The 24699-nt window shown below is 38.7% G+C and overlaps 1 protein-coding gene across 1 annotated transcript in view; it reads right to left on the bottom strand.

Annotated features, from left to right (window-relative positions):
- STAB2 (stabilin 2) overlaps window positions 1–24423 on the bottom strand; it is a gene marked incomplete at both ends in the record, with an annotated part of 76931 nt that extends 52508 nt beyond the window's left edge. Inside the window, 12 exons of the mRNA XM_079544001.1 lie at window positions 1122–1271; window positions 1772–1854; window positions 3766–3899; window positions 8262–8395; window positions 9411–9607; window positions 11549–11674; window positions 11934–12029; window positions 14243–14312; window positions 15510–15595; window positions 19767–19882; window positions 20633–20766; window positions 24340–24423. Coding sequence (XP_079400127.1) covers window positions 1122–1271; window positions 1772–1854; window positions 3766–3899; window positions 8262–8395; window positions 9411–9607; window positions 11549–11674; window positions 11934–12029; window positions 14243–14312; window positions 15510–15595; window positions 19767–19882; window positions 20633–20766; window positions 24340–24423 — 1410 coding nt within the window. The remainder of the gene's footprint in view (window positions 1–1121; window positions 1272–1771; window positions 1855–3765; window positions 3900–8261; window positions 8396–9410; window positions 9608–11548; window positions 11675–11933; window positions 12030–14242; window positions 14313–15509; window positions 15596–19766; window positions 19883–20632; window positions 20767–24339) is intronic.
- Between the last annotated feature and the right edge of the window lie 276 nt (window positions 24424–24699).

Below are 24699 nucleotides of genomic sequence, written 5' to 3'. Positions count from 1 at the left end.
ATTGCTTCTAATACCTATCAAGGAAATGGAAAAAAATCCTTTGAGTTTGGATTGGGACCATGTTATCTTGTTTCAAAATAGCAAAGTTCATAGGAGAAGCAAGGCCAAGGGAACAAGCTGTATACCTGAAAGGGCTCTGATGGCTGCTACTAATAAAAGTCTGTCAGGAAATGGTTCAGAATGTGGTTGTAGTGAATTGGTCAAGTCCTGTAATCTTAAGGGACTACAATCCATTTCCTTATATTATATGTATGTTTAAAACAACAAAATGTTGCTGACAGTGCATTGTACTGAAGCCTGCAGGAAGCTGATGGGCCTCAGCAATGATATTTTCCTGTTACAAATGGAATGCATAACCGTTAAAGAAAAAAAACAGATCTCTTTTCTTAGATGTCACTGGCTTACTAGAAAAACGTGAAAAATACTTGATTTCAGCCTTCATATAGGCTCAAGCTATTAAAGGACAGTGGGCCAAGAACAATAGTTCTAGAGCATAAAATGTTATGTCAGCTTCAGAAATGAACTGTGGCATCAGACTGCCCCAATTTTTGCAGATGTTGAATAAAGTGGGATTCGATGAACTTTACTCCATATTTTTCATGATAAACTGCCATGTGAATTTTACTTGTGTTGAATGTTTCTCTTTCCTGCATAATTCAAAAAATGTCTGGGCTGATGCTCAAAGGAAGGTAGACTCTTCAATGCAATTGGTGATTGCTCTGTGTGAACAGTACATGCACGTTTCTAGCACAAACAGTGGGATTTGAGAGGTTAAGGCATGGGTTGATGGTTGGATTAGATGGTCTTATTAGTCATTCCAAACTTACTGATTCTATGATTTTTCCCTTCCATACCATCTCTGAGTTTATTTGGGCTTTTTGAATGCCTCCCTGGCTCTGTCAGTTGTGCCAGCAGATTTAAGATCATTTAATTTTAGAGCCTTCTGCAGTGGTGCAATTCCAAAAGTAACTTTTGTTTTCACTGATATTAGAGGCAAATTTTCCAGTGAGATTTCAAGTTTCTGCAAGCTGATATCTCAGTGAGGACAAACCTTTTGTACTCCTTGTTGAATTAAAAACGTGAACTAGTATCCTTGCTGATTAGGCTGGAAGTTCACCTACCTTCTCTCCCCTTGATATCTCTCCTGACTTGCCAGTCAAAGTATATATTATATCAGTATTATTCAAGCTAGTGGTATTCAACTGACCAGCGATTACATGGAGTTTCACAAAGTACTGTGCTTTCAGATTGTTACTCAGAAGGTCCTTTACCTACAAAAACAAAAAAACAAAGGTTAATTTCAATACAGTCTTCTTCGAAAAAAGAGTCTCAGAATGAATGTTTTTTTTTTTTTTTCCCTCTAACTGTTAAATTCTGAAATGACGTGTTTTCTTCTGAAGTGAAATAATAGAGTCTGAACCAAGCAGAGGTCTCTTGTTTTCAGTTCAGATCCTACCTATATGCTCCTGCATAAGCAGTAAGGACCTCCAAAGTTGTCCTGCCTTTCAGTGGAAGGTAGTGGATGTTAAGCATTTTGAAAATCAGGCCACTTCTTTCTTACTCAAAACATGTCTGCATCCTACTTTGATTGACTAAATTATTCTGCTTTTCTTTCAAGTAGGAAAAAGACAATCTCTGGACTCTAAGATTGAAAGGTGAGCCAGAAGTAGATTAGAGTAAAAATTTCCTCTGATTCTGTTGAATCAAAAAAGTCAGATTTCTGAAGGAGCTAAATCCCTCTTCTTCAAAATTCTCACTGCTTTTTACTTACATTGGTACCTTTGAGTCCTCTGTTTGTTGGTACAAATACGGTAAAGGGTCCCAGGCTGCTCAGTGGCCACTCATAGACATTTTCTGATGAGGAAAGAAAAAAATAAGATAAATGAATATGGGGAACACAAGGATAGAATAAGCAAGAGTAGTATCTGTGATTGTTAAATTTTAATTTAAGATTCTAAAACCTGAGTTGTTGAAAGATGAGAAGTAGTTGGCATATGAAATCCAGGTGCTACTGTGTGTGTGACCCAGGATGAAGCAAAATGCTCGGAACATTTTTGGTACCCTGGAATTCACAACATGCAAACCAGGGTGATGGCCATGAGAACAGCACATCTTTAGAGCTGTGCCTTTGCAGGGAAGCAGCTTCCTGCCTCGTATCAGTTCGGGCTTTTTTGGGGTGAGGGAATCTGCTGCTGACAACCTGCTGGGAATGTAAACAACTGCAAACACATAGCTAGTAATAAAAGCTGATGCACTGGGTATTAATTAGAATTTGTTTGCTATCCAGATGGTATTTCCATTTCCAAGACAGTCTGATGAGCCTACTGAGTCTGTAGCTGAAGCCATTACATATTTCTAATAATGGGATCCTTTTCCAGAGGATTAAAATTAGAAGTGAACAATATCTTCATAGACATTATGGGTATGGTGTAATAGAGGATATATCTTGAAATTATTACTCTGTCTCGCAACACAATGTGGACTGTTCTGCTGTATATTCTTAGATTTTGAAAGACATTAATGTGGAGAGAATGTACTGCAAAATAATCCGTGTGCTTAACATGTCTTTAGCTGCTGGTTTGTAAATCATATGGCATATTCAAGTTCAAAATTTAACCAAAGAACATAACATTTGGATTGCTGTTGTTGAAAAATGGTGACATCCAAAATGCCAGGCACTTTTCTGACACAAATGGTACAGTACAGAAAAAAATGCAACCTAGCTCTCAGTGCTGAGGCAGTCAATTTCTGTTTTCAAGTGCTGAGTATGAAGGCAATTGCCAGGTTTTGCCCTTGACCAGCTTTGTAGGATTTTTACTCTATTTCAAAGATCCATCTTTATTCTAGCAGTATTTGCTCAGGTCTCACATTTTTGACATTGCAGCAGAAGATAGTGAATACAGTTATGTTCTCTTCACAAGAATTTTTTATATTATGACACAATTATGAACAGATACAAAAATTTTTGGCGAGGTGAATGACTCAGACAAATAAAAGAATCCTTTCTTTTTTCTTCAATATTTTTTACCCTTCTATTTGAGAGTTCACAAATAATTTGCTTTTCATTTCCCAAGAAAACGGAATTTGTGCACAGGTGCACAGCAGTTGTCTGTCCTGATTTCCAAAACGTTAGTCTTGCTACCAGCAGTTTTTTTCCACTGCCATCATCCTTCCTGCTTACTGCTTTCTGGTCCGTTTCCTCCTCTTACTCCCCTGGCATACTTCCAAACCTCATACATACCAGGGTTTTGCAGCTCATCTGATTATAGGATTGTATTTGTCCTAAATAACAAATTCAATTGCAGGAAGTACTTGGATCTGCATTTGGACCTTGAGTGTATGCTTACAATCTAACTTAAATAGATTTTTTCCCCCCATCTATTGACTGTCACTGTCTTTATCTGATATGTTATCATATGATATGTACAATTTGATGACATGCATGACAACAGCCTTGGTGGCTTTGGGTCTTACGGTATGATGAATGTAAATTCATTATTACATAGTGTGTGATAACACGGGTTAGTTCCTAAAGTCATGTACCTAAAAGTGTTAATGAGTGGCTGCAGAAGCTTCTCCCATGCCTTAGTATGATAATAAAATACTTTCCTAAGACAAGGACAATGGAGCATGTCAAATTTATGCTGGAAAATACAAATGCACTGAGCTTCAAACACTCATTTTGAGGGATCATGGATCATGGCTTTTTGATGAATACAAGCAAAATAACCCAAGAGGAGATGACTGGTGCATGTGGTCACTTACCCATGAGTGCTAGGGCAGATGTTAGCTTGCCTTGCCACCGTCCTCCTGCTTCTGTGTTCAGGTCTTGGAGGCGCTCCATGATGTTTCCATAGCAAACAAATCCATTCCCCACAGAGCCCCTCTGGCACGTACACCTGGGAAGGGATTGCCATTTCAGCCGTGTGTTGATGCACTGTGGAGTCAGTGGGGCTCTAGCTAAGCATGCTAAGCATGTTTACTTCTCTGAAGGGCATACTCAGGAACAACCATTTTAGTTTCACAACTTTGCTTCAGCAAAAGTAAGGTACCATTTGGTGATAGGATGCTGTATGTGTCATTTGTTGGATAACTGTATTAATTTGTTATTTCATCACTTGCCAGCTGTAAACTCCTCTTATTCTTGTAGCCTCTTCTATGGATTTTAATAAGCCTCATCTAGGAAGCATAATGAATGCGAAACAGTATCCCTTTGCCACAAAGATACTCTTAAACCCTTCCTGATTAAACAATTTTGGCTGGTGATCTCAGTGTATTATGCTTGTAGATGCGTGTAGAAGCATGGTGGCCACTTTCCAGTTAGGATGGTCTTTTGTCAGTGGGCCAGAAAGTAGCAGTATGTTTGTGGTGTTCACCTTGCAGGGCCACTATGATTGGGGTTTGGCTGTGTGGCACCCTTGGCTGTGTAGAGGACCCTCTGGGGTTTCTGGACATGCTGGTTACAAGAGTCTAGAAGTCTACTCAGTCCCCCTGCCCACAGACAAGGGAAGGTTATGACTGTGGGCTGCCACCCTCACAGTGGCAAAGAGGTCATGTAAAGCCTCCAGCCACTATGTCGGGCTCAACAGGATAATAGTAGTTACACATAAAGGGGATGCTAAAGCAGTTCATTGATCCTTTTAATAAATGTTTGTGCCCCTCTGGTAGAAAAGGCAGACCAGGTTGTCAGTTCTCTCAATAAAGCGAAGTGGCTGTGTTTGTTAAACTGTCTTTTGAGTGACACAGACATTTTGGGCAACAAAACTGGTGTTTCAGCCTTCTCATTCTTCTGAATGAAGAAGTAGCATGAAATCTCACGCTTTTTCAGATGTATACTTCATGCTGCTGCTGTCTTTGCACTGGCAAGATCATGTCACCTAAAAATTCTGGTGTCCCTTGGAGTCTCTGGGAGGTGTCAGTGTTATACAACAGACTTCTGGAGCAGCATCAGCACCCATAAGAATTATCAGCACTGCCTTGAGATGACCTCAGCAGCGTTGCTGTCTGGACGTGCTCTGTGTATAAGGCAATGTGTTTCAGCCAAGGCAAAATCTAAAGGAAATTAATGGAAGAACAACCCCAAATATTAACTTGACATTTTCCGTCTCATGAGTGGTGGAAAAGTGTCATGGAAATTGGATTTTAAGATCATGAAAGTCTCTGTGTCACAAGAGAGGTGGGGAAGAAGTTGCTGATTGTCAACGTGGTTGAAATGTGCTTGTTCTTAAGTGATGATGGGTACAAATGCTTTTGTTTTTCAACAAGCAACTCAGGCTTGCTTGTGCATTGATCTTGTATCTGTCTCAACACCTACAGTTTTATGCCAATCTCATCAATTTCTGTTGCACTCTTCAGAAGTGCTGTGCCTATGGGACTGGTTGGAGGTGTCAGCTCTGTGATCTACTCATCTTCAGTACTAAAATTAAAGCAGGCACTTGTCAACGTGTAGCACACACAGAAAGATATTCTAACTATATTTAGGAGGCTAAACAACTATGTTATGTGCTGCCAAACACTGGCTTTTAATAGCGCCTTTCCTAATCACGTCTCTAGCTTGTTCAGTATTCATACAAGCCCTATCAATAATGATTCACCTTTCTAGACTTTTTTTTCCTAAAGGCATAATTAAAGCAGGAACATTAACCTACGCAACAGGAAGAACTTCTTTATATAAATAATGACCTAATTGTTTTTAATTGTACCCCACAGTAATATCAACCCGATTCCAGGTCCTATTTACTGGCTAGGCATCTTACGTCTGGACAGAAATGGTCTTTACCACAGGTATATTCTTGATTATAGTGATCTCATTCTAAAATGCAGTTCCTGCAGTAGGGTTGCATTTAGATTCAGAGGACTTTTAGATGGCATTTTGGCCAAGAGGTTCAAGCTTTGGTTCCTTCCAGACCTTTGTAAAAATAGTAGCCTAAAAGCATTGTAAATATATGTGACTGACTAGATGAATTTTATCTTGTTTGTCTGGAGAATCTGGTTTGCAACTGATGCTTCATATGATTATGTTTTGCATTGAATACACTGTGTACTTTAACCTGTTTGATATTCTCATGATACAATGCATGGACAGTATAGGAAAAGAGCTGATGTGACAATTCCCCAGTCTAACTAGGACAGGAAGCAGAATTGTAACTTTTCTAAACAAGAGAAACTCAACTTTCTATATAAAATTTTACTTTATGAAGCTACTAATTTCTCATTGAAAGCAGAGTCAGAGGTAAAATAAGAGTGGTATTAGAACAGAAAATAATGGAAGCTGGATGAGGGAAAGCCAGTTCTGCATGAAAAGCAGAGATGTTATGGTCTCACAAGCAGTGTAATTCTGCACCAGCCAAGACTTCACAGCTTCTGGGCGAGGCTGTGTGTAATTGCTTGCTAAAGCAGTGCTGTAGAAAGTGTCAGCACTCACTCAGAAAAGATCTATTTGAGAACAGAAGTAGACAGCCTTGATTTTCCATTGGGTTGCTGTGTTATGTTCACAAACCATAGATGTTTGTCTTTTCTACATCTTTGTGTACGAGATTTATTCCTGTACAAATCATTTGATTCTAGGGAAAGCAGAAGTAATTATATGTAGGAAGCTAACAGTGCAACTGAGCCTTTAATGGAAAAAAAAAAAAAAAAAAAAAAAAAAAAAAAAGTGGAAAGGAAAAAACACGTTTGTGGACTTTGTTACAACTCTGTTTTAGAAGAAATTAAAAAAAAAAAACACCAAGCAAACAAGCAAAAACAAACAAACAAACCAAAAATAAACAGAAAAAAGGAAATCCAAATAAGGCCCATGCCTAGCCTCAAATCCCAAATGCATTTAAAATCTGGGGCCGCAACAAAAACGGTGTCATGTGTATCAGAGAGAATTTACTGTGCCCACACTTACCAATCAATTATTTTCTTTGCAAAGTTTCTCTTTCATAATTGGATTCGCCTTATTTGGAAACTATTCATGGCAGTTTCACTTTTTTGCTCAATAGATAGGATGTGGGATACAAATTAATCCTTCAGTGTTCTTTTTGTTTGTTTGTCTGTTTGTCTGCTGTTAGAGGTCATGAAATGAATGACATGCAAGGCATTTGGATTGTTTCTTTCTTTTTTTTTTCTCCTTATCATCATAAATTTTTAGTTTTCCCATTCTGGAATTGTAAACACGTAGCTGTTAACAACTGAGTTGCTGCAGTAAACTGGTGATAAACTAGGAAAGAAATGAGCTGATTTATCTGTTGTGGAATTTTGTTTAAAATCTTTAACTCAAGAAAATCTGCATTTTGGTCTTGATTTCAGATAGAAATATTCTTCTATCTTTGAAGTTTTTACACCTGGTGCTGCTGGTGTGCTGATTGTGGCAGCAAAGTGCATTTTGTGTAGTACACTGTGTTCCAGAAATGAAACTTGTTGGAAATGCACAACAGCTTACACACTGGTGATTTTAATTTTTCACTATAAGAATAAGCTGGGTGATGAGGCAAGAACTGGCAATGAGTATACTCTTCGATGCAAACACTTTCTGTCTGTGAATCTATAAAATGATTCGTTAGCCAGCTTATGGCTAATGATCTGTCTTGTCTTTTACATTCTAATTCTTAGCTCCCAAAAGCCAGCACTTCTGGAGCTTTTGGACTGATATAACACTGTTAAGTCTTGTGTTAAAATGGACTTTCCTCCTAATATCTGCAAAATAAATTTCTGCACAGAAAAAGAGATTCTGCTGTAAGTTGTGCAATTTCTCACGTGCTTTGAGGATTCTGCTGAGGCGAGTGTTACTTTAACAGCATGGGGGACAGACGCCCTGGTTAGTACACTAAAAATGGCCAGGGCTCCAGCACTGTCCTGTGATAATTAATGCTGATTAATTTTTAGCATGCTGCCTGGCATGGTTCTGGCCCACACAACATTTTCCCAGGCAATGCCCAGGCACAGCTGAAGGGATAGCATGTGCCAGGGACCTCTGCCAAGAGGCATTTACTGTGATTTTGAAGAGGAAGAGCCTTTAGCTGTAAGCCAAACCATGCTGTTTGTTCTGAGGAACAGAAAACAGGTCTTGATCCTTTTTAAAAAATGGTGCATTATCTATTGGGCTGATGTGCTATTTTGTTGATCCTTATGCCACTAAATGTTGTCCTTTGTCCTTGATAACAGAACTATTAATAATAACTTTGGAAAGTGCTCATCCACTGGATTTGTTTTAAGTCTGCTTATGATGAGGAGGAGGGAGAAGCTGAGTGAAAGCTTTAATAGGAAGAAATACTCACGTAATCTGTCCCGGAGCAACCATCGAGCATTTAGCTTTTTTGTGGCATGTGTTGTTCGTTTCACAGATGTCTGTCATGCTGCATCCTTTCCCAGGGACAAAGTTTGTATAATGCTCCTTGCATTCACAGTGGGACTGCATCAAAGAGATGGGAGAGGGTAGAGAGAAATTAGACATGCACAAAGCAGAGATTTCAGTATACTTTCTGCTCCTAAGAATTAAAGACCAGTCAATATCAAAGCCTTAGTTAATCACCTTGTGTGTTCAGATGCAAGTATGAAGCCCATCCGTATTTATACAACTTTCTTCAAGGCTTTATCCACTTCAGAAAATTAGTGACTCCCAGATAACTTTCCTTTAGATAAAGCCTTTAGATTCACTTCTGTGACTGAGAACATTTAAAGTCGATTTTGATAGGTTAGGCTTTTTTTCCTCTGTTTCCACTTCCCTCTCTCAAAAAGAAGTGCCAAAGCATATTATTAACTGGTGAGACATATCAGCAGTACGTACTAGCCTGAGCATACTGGCCACATGTAACTTGGGTGAAAAAAGTTGATTGCCTATGAGCGTCAGGACAGCTCTGGATGACTGACTCCTTTTTCTGCTCTATAGGGTGTACAGGCAAAACAAGCATGGCCTTCTGATGTCTTCTTTTTTTCAGTGGCAGAAGTACAACACAAATCTGAGCCAGTTCCTGACAGCATGAATAATGTGTAGCCTATACATTGATGCCTTTCATCAGTAGTCCTCAAAGACTCAAGTTACACTAACTTTAGGTATGTTTATCTATGGTACCTATGTAAGGACCCTACTGATCCTACAAGTCCCTTGCAGTCAAGACAGAAAATGTATCTGAGAGAAGATTCATTTCAGTGCCTCCACTTATGTGAGACAAATTTGAGCCAAAACATTCTACAAAAAAAGACTGCTATTTTCATTCCCACCTTCAGAGGCTGACACACACTTCTATATACAGAGGGAAAGGAGATACCTCCTGGACACCTACAGAGCTTACGCCTAAGCTAGGAATAGGCTTTGGCCTCCCTGAGACCTGTGCCTGTACACTTCTGGCTCTTTTTTGGAGATGAAATGTTATTTGTTGCTAGGCAGCTGATGCAGGAAACATCTGGGGCACCAGTTCAACACCAACCTTTCCTGGGCCATCGTATATGCAAATGGTAGACTGTGCAGGGCAATTCCCGTATAGCGCTTGGCAAGGGTCTATAGGCAAGCAGACTTGACCATCCCCTCTGTAACCTTCTCGACAGGTGCATTTGTGATGATTTGGTCCAAGGTAAGTGCAGTTGGCATTAGGATCGCAGACTTTTGTAAAGCATGGATTGATAGCTTGAGGGGAAAAAAAAGAAAAAAGGTAAAAGAATTAAGGCCCACATTCTAGAAACTGAATACAAAGATTTACTGGAACATCCCCATGCCAAACAAAGCCCGGGTAGACTACACTTCTCATGACAACTTCTCATAACATCCCAGTCCAAAGTATTGTGGCAGCATGAAGATAGAAGGGAGGAATGTGTTTATACTAACATAGCAACCATCTGTTGTTGCTTTTGTATAGAAATGATCTCTTAACATGGCAAATTGAGTTATAAACAGATATAATCACATAATGTGCTTATTAAAATATCACATCTATTTCCCTGTTCTCTGGTGGATTTTAACCAAAGGAGGCCAGATAGGTGATACAAGGTCAGTAAAAGCTTTAAGTGCGTGTTAGATCAGTTGGAAACTATTTCTCAATATAATAGGCCTTCACTGTTTTCTTTCCGGTAATTAAACAATATAATGTCAACCATTCAGCCATATGGAAAACTGGCCAGCAAGTTCTTTAGTTGTGTCTTCCACATTGCTGTAGATTCAGGACTGGACTAGAAGCTCACTATCTATTTCCAGAAGCCAGTTTTGTAAAGGCAATGGCATTACTTGCTCATCATTCAGCAATGCTTCTTCACACATCTTTGTGTCCAGTTCAGCACACACTGAAGCTGGGTGGTGGTAGGCCCTGAGTGAACAAAAAGGTGGTGATACTCATTGTCTTCTCCTCTTGTCCTCCTCTTTGTTCCCCTCAACTGGGACTGGGAGAATTGGCAATGCTCAGCTTCATTCTGTCAAGACTTCTCTTCTGCTCCAGTGTAAAATCACATACATAGACATTCATACCCTCAAACTGTCCAGGAACAATATCACTTCCAAGCTGAGTCTGAAGCAACTACTGCTGTCCTCTGTTACATTCCTCATTGTCCTAGAGCTGCTTGTCCTCTGTTTATCAGCTAGTCAGATGTGTAACGCGGACTTAAGCCACAGATGATCCCAGTATTTGAAGGTATTTGGGCAGAGGAACAATATTGTCATGGACTGCATCACTACAAAACGTGGAGGGTAAGAATACTAGCATCCTTCTCTGCTGGTTGCTTGCCTATGCTGCCTGTCAGTTGGACTTTGCATTCCTTGAGGAGTCACTTTCTGAAGTCCTCCTCTTAGGTGGTATTCAAGAGTGCTCAGAAAGGATGGTATGCATTCAAGACTGAGAGGATTGAATTATATGCTGTAAATATTCCTGGACAGAGTAAGAAGGACTTCTGGTTTTCCAAGTGAACATTTACTAAATATGTTTCCAGCATCAGATACAGCCTTTTATTCTTCACTGAAATTTGTCTAGAAGGAGGAATTGAAGCTGCAAGATATACTGTAAGCAGAAGAAATAAAATCTGGGTTCTTGCAATACGGTTGAGTATTCAGCAGCAAGTTGACAAACCTATGAAAAAAACTTTATGGCAGATTTTTTATTCTAGCTGAGATTATTATCTTTGTTTCATGGAAAACAGGAAAGCTGAACTGAGCTTTTCTATGGAGTTTATGCTTAATGATAAAATTGAGCCAACATATGATGGATAGTCAGTCAGTACAGACCCCTGCTTGATGTTGTTGATTTTTATGAAAGAAAACTGAAGTCAGACTTTAGCAAGTGATGTGATAGGAGTGGATTTGTAAGCACTGATGACCTAGTATTCACAATATGCATTTCAAAGCACTATGCGTTACTAGCTTTTGTCTGATTTTTGGACTGACGTGCCTCTGGAGTGTACTTTAGTGTTTAGTTTTATCCAGAAGGAATCTGGTTTGTGTATCTCAGATTGTTTTGGGAAATGCACTGAAGAACAGTTAAGTCATGATGATGGTGAGATCTGTTTCGAAAGTGTACTCAGTATGTGAACTAAAATATTAATGTTGCTGTTTCAAAAAAACTTAGTGTAGATGAAAATTACTCACGTTCACATTTTGTACCATCTCCGTGGTAGTTGGGTAGACATGTGCATTGCAGTCTTCTGCCATCCTCGCCCGAGGTAGTGCATCTTGAGTTTGCAGGGCACTGCAGTGCCTTGCATTCAGCTATTGCTGAGGAACAGAGGGTGACAGATTAAGCTGTGTCTGCATATTATGCCAGGAGACACTCTATCCTCCAGTTTACTAGCTGAAAATTCTCCTGATCTGCAGATCATAAATCCTACTGCTATTGTGATTGAAGGGGTGATAATGGTTATGGCAGCTCATAAGCAGGATTTGAGCTTTATTGTACGCTTGGTTGTCTGTCCTTACCAATTCTAAATCTATTAGAGCAGTAGAATGTATCTTATATAGAAAACAGACTACTTACGTTGATCACAGCTGAGACCTTGGTATCCAGACAAGCAATTGCATCTTCCATCTCCTGTAATTCCACTGTTGCATACTCCATGCACGCAGTTGCAAACTAGATGGAGAGAGTGATTGGATTTAATGACTCAGCATGGTACTTGGAAAGATATATTTAGTGGTTACCTGTAGCAAATAGTTTCCTGGTCAACAACTGTTAAGTATTACTAAGTGCAATTTTCAAAACCAAGTTTTGACTTGAGTTCTTACATTTAAATTTTTCTGTCAATGAGAAAATCAGTACTTACATCTGCATACATCAGCAAGTAACAGATTCTGATTTTTACAGTCTAATAACAGCTTGAGGGCCTGAAAAACCAAACTGACCTATTGCTAATACAATAAGTCTTGAAAAATTAGACATGCAATCTTGAGTCCAAATTGAATACAACATGTAATACAATTCATTTTTATTACTCTTCTCAAATGGGTAGCAAATATCTAATTTTTGCTTTAATTCTGTTTTCCTGCCTTTCAAACAAAAGAAAATGAGTAATGTGACATTTTTTTCCAAAAGAGAATTAATCTACTTAAAAGGATAATTGGTCACTATGTGGGACTAGGTCTGAAGCACATAGTTTGGTCCTGTTTGTTCCTTTACTCTGCTATATGTGATTACAAACCTTGGGAAAATATGCACACATAACTCTGTATTCAGAGTCCAGTCAACTGTGAGGGCCTTTTACAAGCTGTTTTTGAAACCCCATGTTTTCTTAAAAGCCTTATAACTGTTTCAATTACCATTGCAATGCTTTTAAAATAAGCCCTGTACAGTTATACTGAAAAAGACCAAGAAGTATAAAGGCTTATTGGTAACTTTAAGTTACAGTGGTACACTTTGCCCCCTCCTCTACAAACTTAGCCTGGGCTCTTACAAATCACCTACTGTAGTTAATTAGTAATACTTTACCCATCTTACTATTCCTGCTGTAATAATTAGCAACATCTAAGGTATTGTGGAAAAGCAGTTAGTGACAAATGTACAGTATTTATAAATATTTAAAAAGCTTGGATGAATTCAAATATCTGAAAGCTGAAGTCTAAAATGATTTTTAAATTAATATGCCATTGAATCCTCCAGTAGCTGCTCAGAAAATAATTACATTTCCAATACTGAATTCATTCAAGTACTCTATCTTTATGAAAACATGGGCTTAGTTGCGTTTCTGTGTAACAACACTGGCATCCAGTGGACAAAAGTGCCTTTGAGTAGGCTGAGGTATAGGATTAGTGTAGAACTGAGTCTGTTCATGACTCTTTCTAGGTGTAATTAATGCAAATCTTATGAAAATTTTACTTAGAGTTACATAAGTATTAACACTTGGGAAGGGACCTCTCAGTCATTTTTCTTTCTTCAGATAATTTTCTGAATATGTCTAATGTTCAGCAGGGGTGTGAAAGGTAAATAAAAATTAAGAAACAGGCAAAATAGGGGAATACTGCATATTAACTGGTGATCTCTTTTCATACTAAATAGTCCAAATAGCTCTGGTCCTTCACTCAGTGTCCCACTACTTCTAAAAGAAATATGGCCAACTAGCGAAACAATCAACAAATCAAAAATGCATTATAAAATCAATAAACTCATGCTTTTTCACACTTTGTAAAGAATTATGGAGCTGTGTGGCAGAGAATATTGTGGAGACTGAAAGCAAAACTGGATCCAGTGACAAGGTAATTAATTTTTTGGAGAGGGATGTCCATCAGGAATCATTAATTTCAATGCCACATGGATGTTTCTTGCCTTGATACAGAAGTTCTAGTTAGTAGATGTATTTAAAAGTCAAACTAAAACTCTGTAAGCCACTGTAAATTATGCATTTGATATATTCCCATCCAATATTTCAGGTGCAATAAGAATTTCCTGTATTTGGATCAAATAAATACAAATTCATCATTTAGAATGAAAACTTGTTCACATGACTGGATAACAGGAAGGCCCTACTGCAGAAGCACAAAAATTATTCTAACTCCTAATTTTTTTTTTTTACTATTGGCCAAAACAAAGATATTAAGGACAATATTAGGGTACTGTTGTAGTGCTACACTGACAGCACTGTCTGCACAGCTCTGAGTTGAATCCAGCCCCCTTCTGAATGAGGGATTCAGTGGCTGCTCATTTTCTTTCCCTATTGTGTTTCCTGAAGCACAGAGCAGCTCTTGATGGGAAACCTTATGCTCCCTGCCCATTTCACTGTGATTTTTCAGAGTACGAATATAGCTTGCGCTCACCTGCTTATCCCCATTTCAATTGAGAGAGCTCAAACTCACCTGATGTGCACTGAGGACCAAATAAATGTTCTTCAGCACATTTTTCACAGGCTGTCCCAGCAAATCCTTTCTGGAATTACAGAATGAAATTAAAACTTAAATCTGTCATCTATATACAAGTAGATATATGGTTAGCAGCCTGAAAGCAACATCTTTAACCACAAAAAGCAAGCAAACAGCAAGGAAAATAACCAAACCATATCCATAACACTATTAAGGAAATAGAATATAAATCAGTCAGGAAATCAGAACTGATTGTCTATGGTGCTGAAGAAAGTGTTGTCTTTTGAATAATTTTTCTCTCTACTTTTTTTTGTTTCTCAAGTTAACAATAGAGAACGACAATCAAGCATAATGCCAAAACCATTCTTGTAATTATGAAATTGTATTTCCTGCCTATTTTTCACTCTGTCTACTTTTCATATGCCCTCCAAAGATGTGTTTTTGGTGTAAAACAAAGATTAATAAGTACTGAGTGAAGTAGAAAAGTGTGAAGTGTGTTACTCTTTTAAATTATTTTTGGCTGAAGTTATTAAGCACTGCACTTTACACTCCCAGCAGATAAACATAATACTGAGACTACAGTCCCAAAAACACATTCTTTCAGTTAAGGCAAAAAATCATAAGTAGTAACATGCCATAAAGAATAGAAGAACTCAAACCAACATGCTTCAAGATTCACATAATCATAGAATAATGTTGGAAAAGATCTCTAAGATCACCTAATCCAACCACCAGCCCATCCCCACCATGCCCACTGACCATGTCCCTCAGTGCCACAGGAAAACTGTTCTTGAAAACCTGCAGGGACGGTGACCTCGCCACCTCCCTGGGCAGCCTGTGCCACTGTAGCACCACTCCTTTCTGAGAGGAAATGTTTCCTAATATCCAACCTGAACTTCCTCTGGTGCAACTTCAGTCCATTCCCTCTTGCCCTATTGTTGTTAATATGGGAGAAGAGACCACCCACTGCCTCTCTACAATCTCCTTTCAGATCATTGTAGAGAGTGATAAGGTCTCCCCTGAGCCTAAATGTAGAAGAGTTTTTTAATAATTTCTCCTCAACCTGTCTAGGCCACTAGTGATAATGCTATCAAGTTTAATGCAAACTAAGCAAAATGAACTCCATGTGGTCTACCTCTGCTGTTTCTGAGCTATTTTACAATAGAATGTAGCATATGTTACTTTATATAATAGTAGTCATTGTTATTCCTTAGCTGTACTTATATGCAGCTGTTACATTTTTACTCTAAGAGAAAGGCTGTACCTGACAAGTGCATGTTCCATTTCCATTCCAGCCCTGGGAACAGTGTCCTCTCCCATTGCATGGTGATGCAGCTCCTCCTGGACATGCTGGAAATGACAATGAACAATCAGTCAGTCACCTTGCTCTGCTCTTCTGCTCCCCTTGCATATTAGAGACGAGGACCTCAAAGTGGCTTTGGGCCAGGCAGAGACCTCAAATGATGTCTACTGTTTGCATCCAGCTGAATCTACCCTCTAGAAACTCAACTTCAGCAGAAACCAGCATCCCTCTTTAGCACAGAAAAAATTATTTAATTCCTTATTTCTGTAATCACAGGATTGCACGAAAAATAGTTTTCTTATTCCAAAATGCATCATTACTTTTGTCTCCCCAAATTATATTCATTCTATCTGGAAAGTACTTCCCTGGTACCTCCCATCAGACTGTGATATTTGATTCAAATCCTCTTGGAAATGGAGGTTTGGGTATCTCATGATCCGCTTCACTCCTAATGGTCTGTGGCTACTGTAAAACTTAAGTGCCAAAGATGTGCTATGTTTTTCAAATCCTTAGATGCTAAAACCATGGTTACAGGTGGTGGTATACCAAGTGAGGTGATGTTTGACCACAAACCCTAGCCAGACAGAAAGAATGAGAATGAAAGACTACATTACCGAATCAAAGTAGTTAATTTTTGGCTGAGATTTTTCAATATTCACTTTTTTTTTTTTTTTTTTTTTTTTAATAAACGATTACCTATAGAAAATGTATATAATAATTGTTTTTGTTCAAATTGTTCTGTCAAGTTTTCCTCCCTGTAGGAATATCCTTATTTTTAAGTTGTGAAGCCTCTCTGTGAATGGGGTTTATTAACTTCTTTACATAAACCCTTCCTTCCTGTAAGCTGTCAGCGTAGCTGGAGTTCCCATTCAGTACCATAATCCCAGTACAGATGGTGACTAAGTGTAGCAAACTCTCATTGTCCTTGAGGTTGCTCTGCTGTACCTTTCTGGTAGATTTATCGGTTGTGAAGAGCCTTGGTTAGCTTTGTGCAGGCTGAAGTGGGCAGCACTGGATTTATGCCACCATTGAGGAACTTAATCTTGATTTAGAGTGGTTAAATGACACGGAAGTTCGCATGAAAATAAATCTGATTTGGGTGGAGTGATGACAAATTAAGTGGATGTGCATACGTCTGCAAGAAATTTTAGTGAGGACTTTGGCTTTGTATCAATCTGCTAATCTTTGTCTGTATTTTAATGTTGAATCTCTAAGATCTGTTGGTTCTGAAGATCCAGGAAGAATTCTAAGCTTCTAAGGAATAATCAGTACATTTAAAGGTGGATGTTTGAGTTTGGTTTACCTTATACTTGCTGAAATAGAAGTGTGTATTAAGAGATGAGATGAAATAACCAGAAATGAGTTAAACTACATATAAGTACAATAAGTACACGTACTTTAATCTGTAAAGTGGCTTTTAGTGAGTCTTGTTTTTCTGGGTACTGTGTGGCAGGCAAAGCAATTTTTAGGACTTGCATGGATACAAACTCTTTAATGTTAGCTATGAATGAAAACAATTTTAACTGCTCTGATGCTTCTATTAAGCAAAGATAGAGAAAATGAAGCATTTATGGTACAAATTCTGGGAAATTATATTTCAAAACTGCTGACAGTACAGTGTTTACGATTTGTGTTCATTCCACTTCCCCTTGTCTTCACTACATCTTGTCTCCTGTTTTGCTGCCACCACCAAAGGACAGCTTTATCAGAAGCTTAGCACATTACCGCATTGTTCAACAAGTTTGGTCAGGCAGATAAAGCACTTCCTTTCCCCTCGCTCCCAGGGCTGCAGGAGGCAGCACCAGGACTGACATGGGACACAGATGGAATACATTGATTCTGGTACTGTCACTTGGCCCAACCCCAGCGTTTGGGTGAACTGAGAGCTTAATTCAGCTTTCCTAACTATTTTCAAAGGCAGCCCCTTCTTGGATTACTTGTCTTCATTGGGCTCCCCACAGACAGCAGCACTGAGACATGCAAACACGTGCCCAGAGTGGAAACCTGAGCTGGGGTAGGGGGAGCTCCCACTGAGGACCATCAGTGACTGATGTTGGGCACAAAAACTACACCAGCTTTGGCTTCTGTGGGTGGATTAGATGGAGGGGACCTCTCCCTGGAAACAACTCTCTCTACAAAGCCATATTCTTGTGGCCTGGTGTTGTCACTTATATTCTTTCAAGGCAGGTGCAAGATGGCAGTGCTAAAAGGCTGTGCTCTTTTCCCCTGTGCTGATCCCTTTTTCCTGATGCCTATTAACAAAGAGGTGGCTCATTTCTTAAGGGTCACAGTAGGAAAGGATGCAGACAAAACATATTTCATTCATACCATGTGTAGCAGTAAGGGCTATCATTTAAGGAAGTCAGAGAACTATTTAAGAGCTAATTTTGTCATTGCCATCAGATGTCAAAGGTGAAGTAAACTCCTAGTCAGGGATTTTTCTTCAGCTTCAGGAAGGACCTGTTTTCCTCCAAACATTTCAAGGCATGCTGCACATTCTTAGAGAGATTGTGATAATCCAGAGAGCTGTTTTCTTCCTCCAAATGACAGCAGAAACAATTCTGTGACCTTAATTTTCAGAAACATTGGTTTTTGGGGCTAAGAAACTTGCCTGAAGGAAGAGGGAGCCTCCTTGCCTCTTATTTCTGCACCCTCTGTCTGCAGCAAAGCAGAACTCATCATCCATTCTAAAAACATCCATACACCTCACGTGGCCTCATGCAACACCCTAAAGTATGGGATGATCAAATGTTCTCCCTCTGGACACTGAATTTCCATTTCCTTTTGGGAAAATGGTACATCACTGCACAAGCGCTTATCTTCAGAGGAAGACTGCATTTCACTCTACACTCCTATTTATTACTACAGAAGTAACTGTAAATAGGAATTAAATTTTTTTTATATTTATTTATTATTTTGTTTTAGAAGATAAATGTTTGCTATTTAAACCACAGTGTGAGTCAAGATTATTTATCTATTTTGTGGACAGAAAGAATTTATAGATATTGAAGTGGACACTGACTCTGTTTCCTAAAGCAGGAAATGCTCTCTGTGGGCAGGGAAACATCCTATGCAGGTCTTGGTGCCTGTTTCAGTAACCTGAAATTTAGAGTACTTGTGGAGATGCTGAAAGATTCTTCCTGAGGAAGGGACTGCTGGAGGAGTGGCGCTCCTAATTGTCGCTTCTTGAGTAATGGCCTTGAACTTTTGCTGGCTGTTCAAAAATAACTGAAAAAAAAAAAGACCCTTCTAGATCAGGAAGTAAAGAGTTAAATATATTGAGAAATACTTTAGATTCAGGAAAGGACATTTCTGACCTAACATTAGAACTTAAAAATTTTCAGTTTGAAAACTTCAATTTTCAAAATCTATTATGGGGATTCTCCCAGTTGAAGGAGATCAACATTGGCAAAGACTCATGTGGGGTGTTGGGTCCAGTTCTGGGTCCTCAGTACAAGACAGGAGTGGGCATGCTGGAAGTAGTCCAATGGAAGGCTACCAAGATGATGAAGGCATGTAAGCATCTATTCTGGATGGAGAGGCTGAGAAGGCTGGGGTTATTCAGCCTGGAGAAAAGGAGGCTCAGGGGGATCTCATCAGTATCCTTAAGTACCCCAAGGAAAGATGTAAAGAGGACAGGGCTAGGCTCTTTTCATTGATGCCTAGTGCCTAGGCAAGAGACAGTAGTCACAGACTTGAGCACAGAAAGTTCTGTCTGAAGATCAGGAAAGGCTTCAGTACGGTATGGGTTTTGGAGCACTGGTACAGGTTATCAAGAAAGGTTGTAGAGTTTCCTCCTTACAGAGCTTCAAAAGCCATCTGGACATGGTCCTGAGCACCCTGCTCTGGGTGGCCATGCTTGAACAGGGGTTAGACCAGATAGCTCCAGTCACCCCTGCCCACTTCAGCTATTGTGTAATATGCAAAAAGTCGTTTTGCAGACATTGGCTGAAATTATTTGTTTTGAAGATCTCAAAATCCATGGAGCTCCTGAATTTTGGGAAACGTTCAAGTAATTATTCTTTCTAAAATAATCTCTGGATATGTGTTGTTTTGTTTTGTTTTTTCTCCAAAACCTCCAATTTTTAGACAAAAAGCGCTGTATATTTCTGATCCTGTAGTAAGCTCTGAAAAGCGTAGTTCTTATGGAAATAATTTCTGAAAGCAAGAAAAGCCAATTCTTTATTTCTATTCAAATTCTATCTGAAAAGAGTTTACCTGCGCAGTCTGGGCCCCAGTATCCCTGGCAGCACTCTGGTTGTTGAATTTCCTTCATACAAGAATGCCGGCATCCAGGTAAAGAAAGACTGTGTGATCTAATTTCAAGATAATACCTAAGGAAAAGAAATTGGAACAATGCTAAAGCACATAAAAGACTTCTGTGGGGAAAAATGAAATTCCCAATCTCCTCCTTCTCTTTAAATGTCAGAGAAGAGCCCTTCAAATTTAGTTGTATCAATGTAATGTAATTCATCAAAATATACTTGCATATCAAGGGCTAAAAACATCCTTGCAGCTCTGTCCTTTGCGTAGTATATTTATATTTTATTCAATTCTACAGTCTTAACAAAGCAATTTTATCTGTTTGGGTTTGAGGTAGCATTTAATTTTTTTCTTTTTTTTTAAATATCAAGGTTCTTTTAAATGCTAAGTTCAAAGTAGGTATTTCATCTTCCCTAAATGTTGCTTTTCTCTTCAGAAAAATATCAGATTTCTTTTGAGATACTTCTTCCTGCTCTGTCTACACTTCTACACAATATCTGGAAGTTTAAAATATCTGTTGTATGCTATAATTCATCTGAAGTATGCAGAATAAATGAGGAAGACATCTTATGATACCACTCAAAGCAAAATCTCTTAGGCATTGATATCAATGTTTATCTTCCTCTGATGTAATTTGTTGATTAACTTTAGACATAGATGCTTGAATTCTAGTGCTGGTGAAGCCAGTAAATGCTGTCTGTAAATAAATTTCAGTGTTCGTTAAGAAAATCACATGGGACAGATTGTTCATAATACAAATCAATCTATTCTAATCCATTGAGAACAGTGCTCATGGTAAAAACCTCTGACAGAAGAAATACCTGCAGTCTGGTATCCCAGTCCCATTGGTAATTTTGATGTAGCCAGCAGGGCACAGGGTTTCAAGGTTTAGAGAGCAAGGTGTACATTGAGTTTCCATTTGAACGAGCAGCTTTTGATCACATCGCTTCTTCATCTGTTTTAGGAAAAGATTAATTAAAAAGGAGGAAAGGGTGTCTCAGCTGATCTAACTCTGCCTCCAGTGGCTTTGCTGGCAAGTGACCAATGTAGCTCAGCTTTATTCTCAGTCACAGGCTCTGTCCTGTCAGCAGATATGAACTGCAGCTCTGGGGCTGAACTAGGCAGTGTATCACTTACCAGGGCTTTTCAGTAGCCTTCTCTTTGTGAAGTACATTCAATACATTCATGCAGGATAAACCCTATTTCTATTAGCAACACTTTATCCAATAAATGCTAAGTCGAGCAGTCTTAGGGATTACCAAGAGAGCAACAGCCTATGGATTATTAATTCCAAAACTGCCTCACAATCCCAAAGCAGGACAGACGAAGATGTGTTGGCAAGTGTCTCCTGTATCAGCATTGAAACCAAACATGAGGTGTGGGGGAAAATGCTTGTGCTTCTGTGCACGCTGAACATGGCGCAAGCCTTTGGTCTTTTCAAAAGGCAGATATCTTGTTGTCAGCACTTCTGTACTGAACTGGAGAATAAGGGAGCATGGAGCACACTGAGAAACACAGCCTTGTCTTTTTTTTTTCCCTACCTGGAGAAAACCACAACTCAGCTTAGGAAACCTCACCATAGACTTCCAGCTTAAATACCAAGGCCTCATGCTTCTTGCCTTGTTGTTTCAGGAATGCAAAATCTTACAAATGAATTGAGATGATAGCAAAAAGGAGAAAAGGTGTAGGGCAGTGTCACAGTGATGGTACTGTGTCTTGTAGCTGTAGAAATGAAAGTTTTGAAAACATCTATATACCAAAAACGGTCTCCTTCTTGCTACTAAAAGTCACTCTGTTTAAAAGCAAAAAGACTATGCGCAGCCCCATTCAATGCTGTCTTCTAATTAAGTGTTTCTAGAAGTGAGTTCATAATTCACAGTGAAGAGAAATAAGGTAATACAAGATATGGTTTTTAAGAGCCAACAAAAAATAATAAATGAAGCTATCGTTACAGGAGAGGAAGTATTGTGAAGTGCTCTATTTTCTTGTTCAAGATACCAACTCACTGAAGCAGTACTGACCACACAGACTTCCTATCTGATCCCGGGTGATTGAAGTGAAATCTCTGAATGGGTTTTCAATTAACTAGTCACTTAGTCAATTAAGACAATGTCTGAAGTGCTGCCAGATCAACCCAAGGAAATGCTTAATGTTCATCTTGAAAAGCTGTACCTGCCCACTGCTTATGTGCATGGTTATGTGTGTGTATGCATGTAAGGGCCAGTTATAGCAGCAGCATTGGTTCTGGAATATTTTTGTAAGTTAGTAGCAGTCTGTTAAGATTATAAATTAGCTTCACAGATTATAAAGCCAGAAGGACAATTATACTTGAAGAGCATACAGGACACTGAAGGTTCTAGCGTAAAATTTAGATCAAGCAAGATCTCTTAGAAAGCACTTATTTGATTTGGGAATGGTCAGTTGAGGAGAGACAAGTGTGGTATGTTGTGTCTATCGTAATTCATTGGTGAATATTTTGCTTCAGTCTCCTGTCGTCGCTTTTCTAGGTTGCATGTGCTAAGAAGCACATGTGGGATTCTGCAGAAGCTTGCAGTTGGCCTTGGTGGATACACTGGCACACAGGGTAAGGTTTCTGTGTGTGCTGCACCCTGGTATTCTGACATGAAGTCCTCACTCCACAGATTTCCCCTCATTGTTGGTTATCATTCCTGTTTTTGTGATAGTAGCATGTTTTGGTAATGAAGATTGTGAGAATGTGTCTCAGATACTGATAAGGATGTTTAGTTACACGAGCTTTGAGGTACTCTCCTTGATTCTGATCACCCACTTGTAGGTACATTTCAAGATCTACTTAGTTGCCAGTTTTCAGTCTTCATAAGCGTACGGTTGAAATCTGATTTGGGCAGCTTTCAGGTAGAATTGTAATTGGGTGGTGAAACCTCTTTGTGCAGTGCAGAGGCATTTCAGGAACTTTTGAATTAAAAAGGAGACCCTTCTCCGGATTTTTGAGCTGTAATGCAGATACAGCTCGATGATACATTTGGCCAAGCAGCAGCTTCTGAGCAGAAGCCTTTCAAAGCATTGATTGTCACAAGGCATTAGATGGCCCAGCCTCAATGAGAGACCCTGTATGCACCAGAAGAAGGACCAATGCCATAAAAACAAAATCCAGATACCTCAGCTCCTTTCCACTGAGTCGAATTGATATCATTAATGTTGAAGAATCCTCCTAAAATCAGAGCCTTGGCTGATTTTCCCAAGTCTTTAACCAAGTTCTCCTTAAGCCAGGCTCCTCACACGTATTTGGGGGAAGCAATCAGGACTTCGAGGTTATGTGAACTGCTGGGCTTGTAAGATAATAAAGTTTAGACTTGAAAATCTACTGATAGGACAACCTAAAATTATCTCACTGCATCAGTTTTCATCAAAACGGGATGCCCTGAAATTTTATTTTTGGAACAAGAAAATTGAAAAAGATACTATAGAAGATAACAGCTAAATAAAAATTATTATTAATTATTATTATTATTATTATTATTAAAAATAGTTATACCCTTTCCCTACCACCAGCTATAAACTATTTTAAAATAGTAGTGTAATATTCACTTTCTCCTATTTGCTCCTGTTCTCTTTTTTGCCATTAGGGGAAAAAAAAAAAAAAAAAAAAAAAAAAAAAAAGAAAAAGATGTGCCAGTTCTCAGAGAAAGAACAATAAAGTCCCGCATACTTGTTTGTACTTAACAAAGTACTTTTCCATTAAAAAAAAAAAAAAAAAAGAACTAAATTGAATGGCCTTTTTTTTTCTTTTTTTTTCTTTTTCAGTTTCTCACTGTCCTTTTATTTCCAGTTTCTACAGTTTTTTTTTTCTTCCTCCAGAATGCAGTAACTTGGAGCATCACTTTTTGAGATAGTATAAATGAGTGCATATTTATCTCAATTATCTGCCAAACTCTTGGGTCAGCTTTGTAGAACAACTCTTTCTGCCTCACTACAAGGGTGGTGAAAACAGATTTTGTGAAAGTCCACAGATCAGTAGGACTCACATGTGAAATACACACCAGCTCCATGAAAGCCTACAAAACCTTTGTTTAGGTTTGTAACATTATACAATTATTTTCAGTGGCTGAATTCCCTAACACCTATATGAAATAGAATTCTTTCCCTGTATTTGGTAAATTGGCTAATATTCACTCCAGCAAAATTTCTGCCTCTTCTGATTTATAAATTCAATTGGTTTTCTTTTGTTGCTTGTGCTGAATGCCAGCTACAATCCTTGCAAGGTTTGCTATTTTTAGAGACTTTCTCGGCATATTTGACACATCCTCTGAGTCAAACTCTCAGCCAGACCAAACAGATACATTTCTCTTATTTCAGAGGGATGAATTACGTAGCTATTTGTTTGAAATTCTGTGTCTTATGGTATCAGCAACCACTGAAGTGGTAGTTTTTCTTCCATAAGGTACGGTACCTTGTTACTGTTTTCTCTATAGCAATGAAAGAACAGCCACTCCCATGGTGCAACAGAAACACAAACAATTCAATATTTGAATAAAAATGTGTTTCTTACCTGATCTGGGACTTGTGATGTCAAATGCAGCTTCATTGCAACCAAAAAAGCCAAAAAGTATAAAATGAATGGATTGTTTTCCATTGTGAGGAATTTGAATTGTTTTTCTTCAGATCCCTTTAGACATGAGTACTAAAATCAGGATCTATAGCAACTAGTATTTCCTTGAGACACTTAGGAGAATAATATAAAAGGACACTTGTCTTCCTAATGGAAAGTAAGTGAAAGATCATGTGAAGCTTGCCTGAAGACAGGAAAAATTCCAAAACGTGGTGTCTTTGTTGAAAGTGTTCACTGCAAAGCTGGAAAACCCTTCCCAACTGAATGACAGGATATCCTGACAGGGCTCAATCCATTTAT

Source organism: Tetrao urogallus (assembly GCF_951394365.1).
Source record: "Tetrao urogallus genome assembly, chromosome: 1".
Lineage (NCBI taxonomy): Eukaryota > Metazoa > Chordata > Aves > Galliformes > Phasianidae > Tetrao > Tetrao urogallus.
The sequence above is the reverse complement of the archived record's forward strand: the minus strand, read 5'-3'. Positions and strand labels throughout refer to the sequence as shown.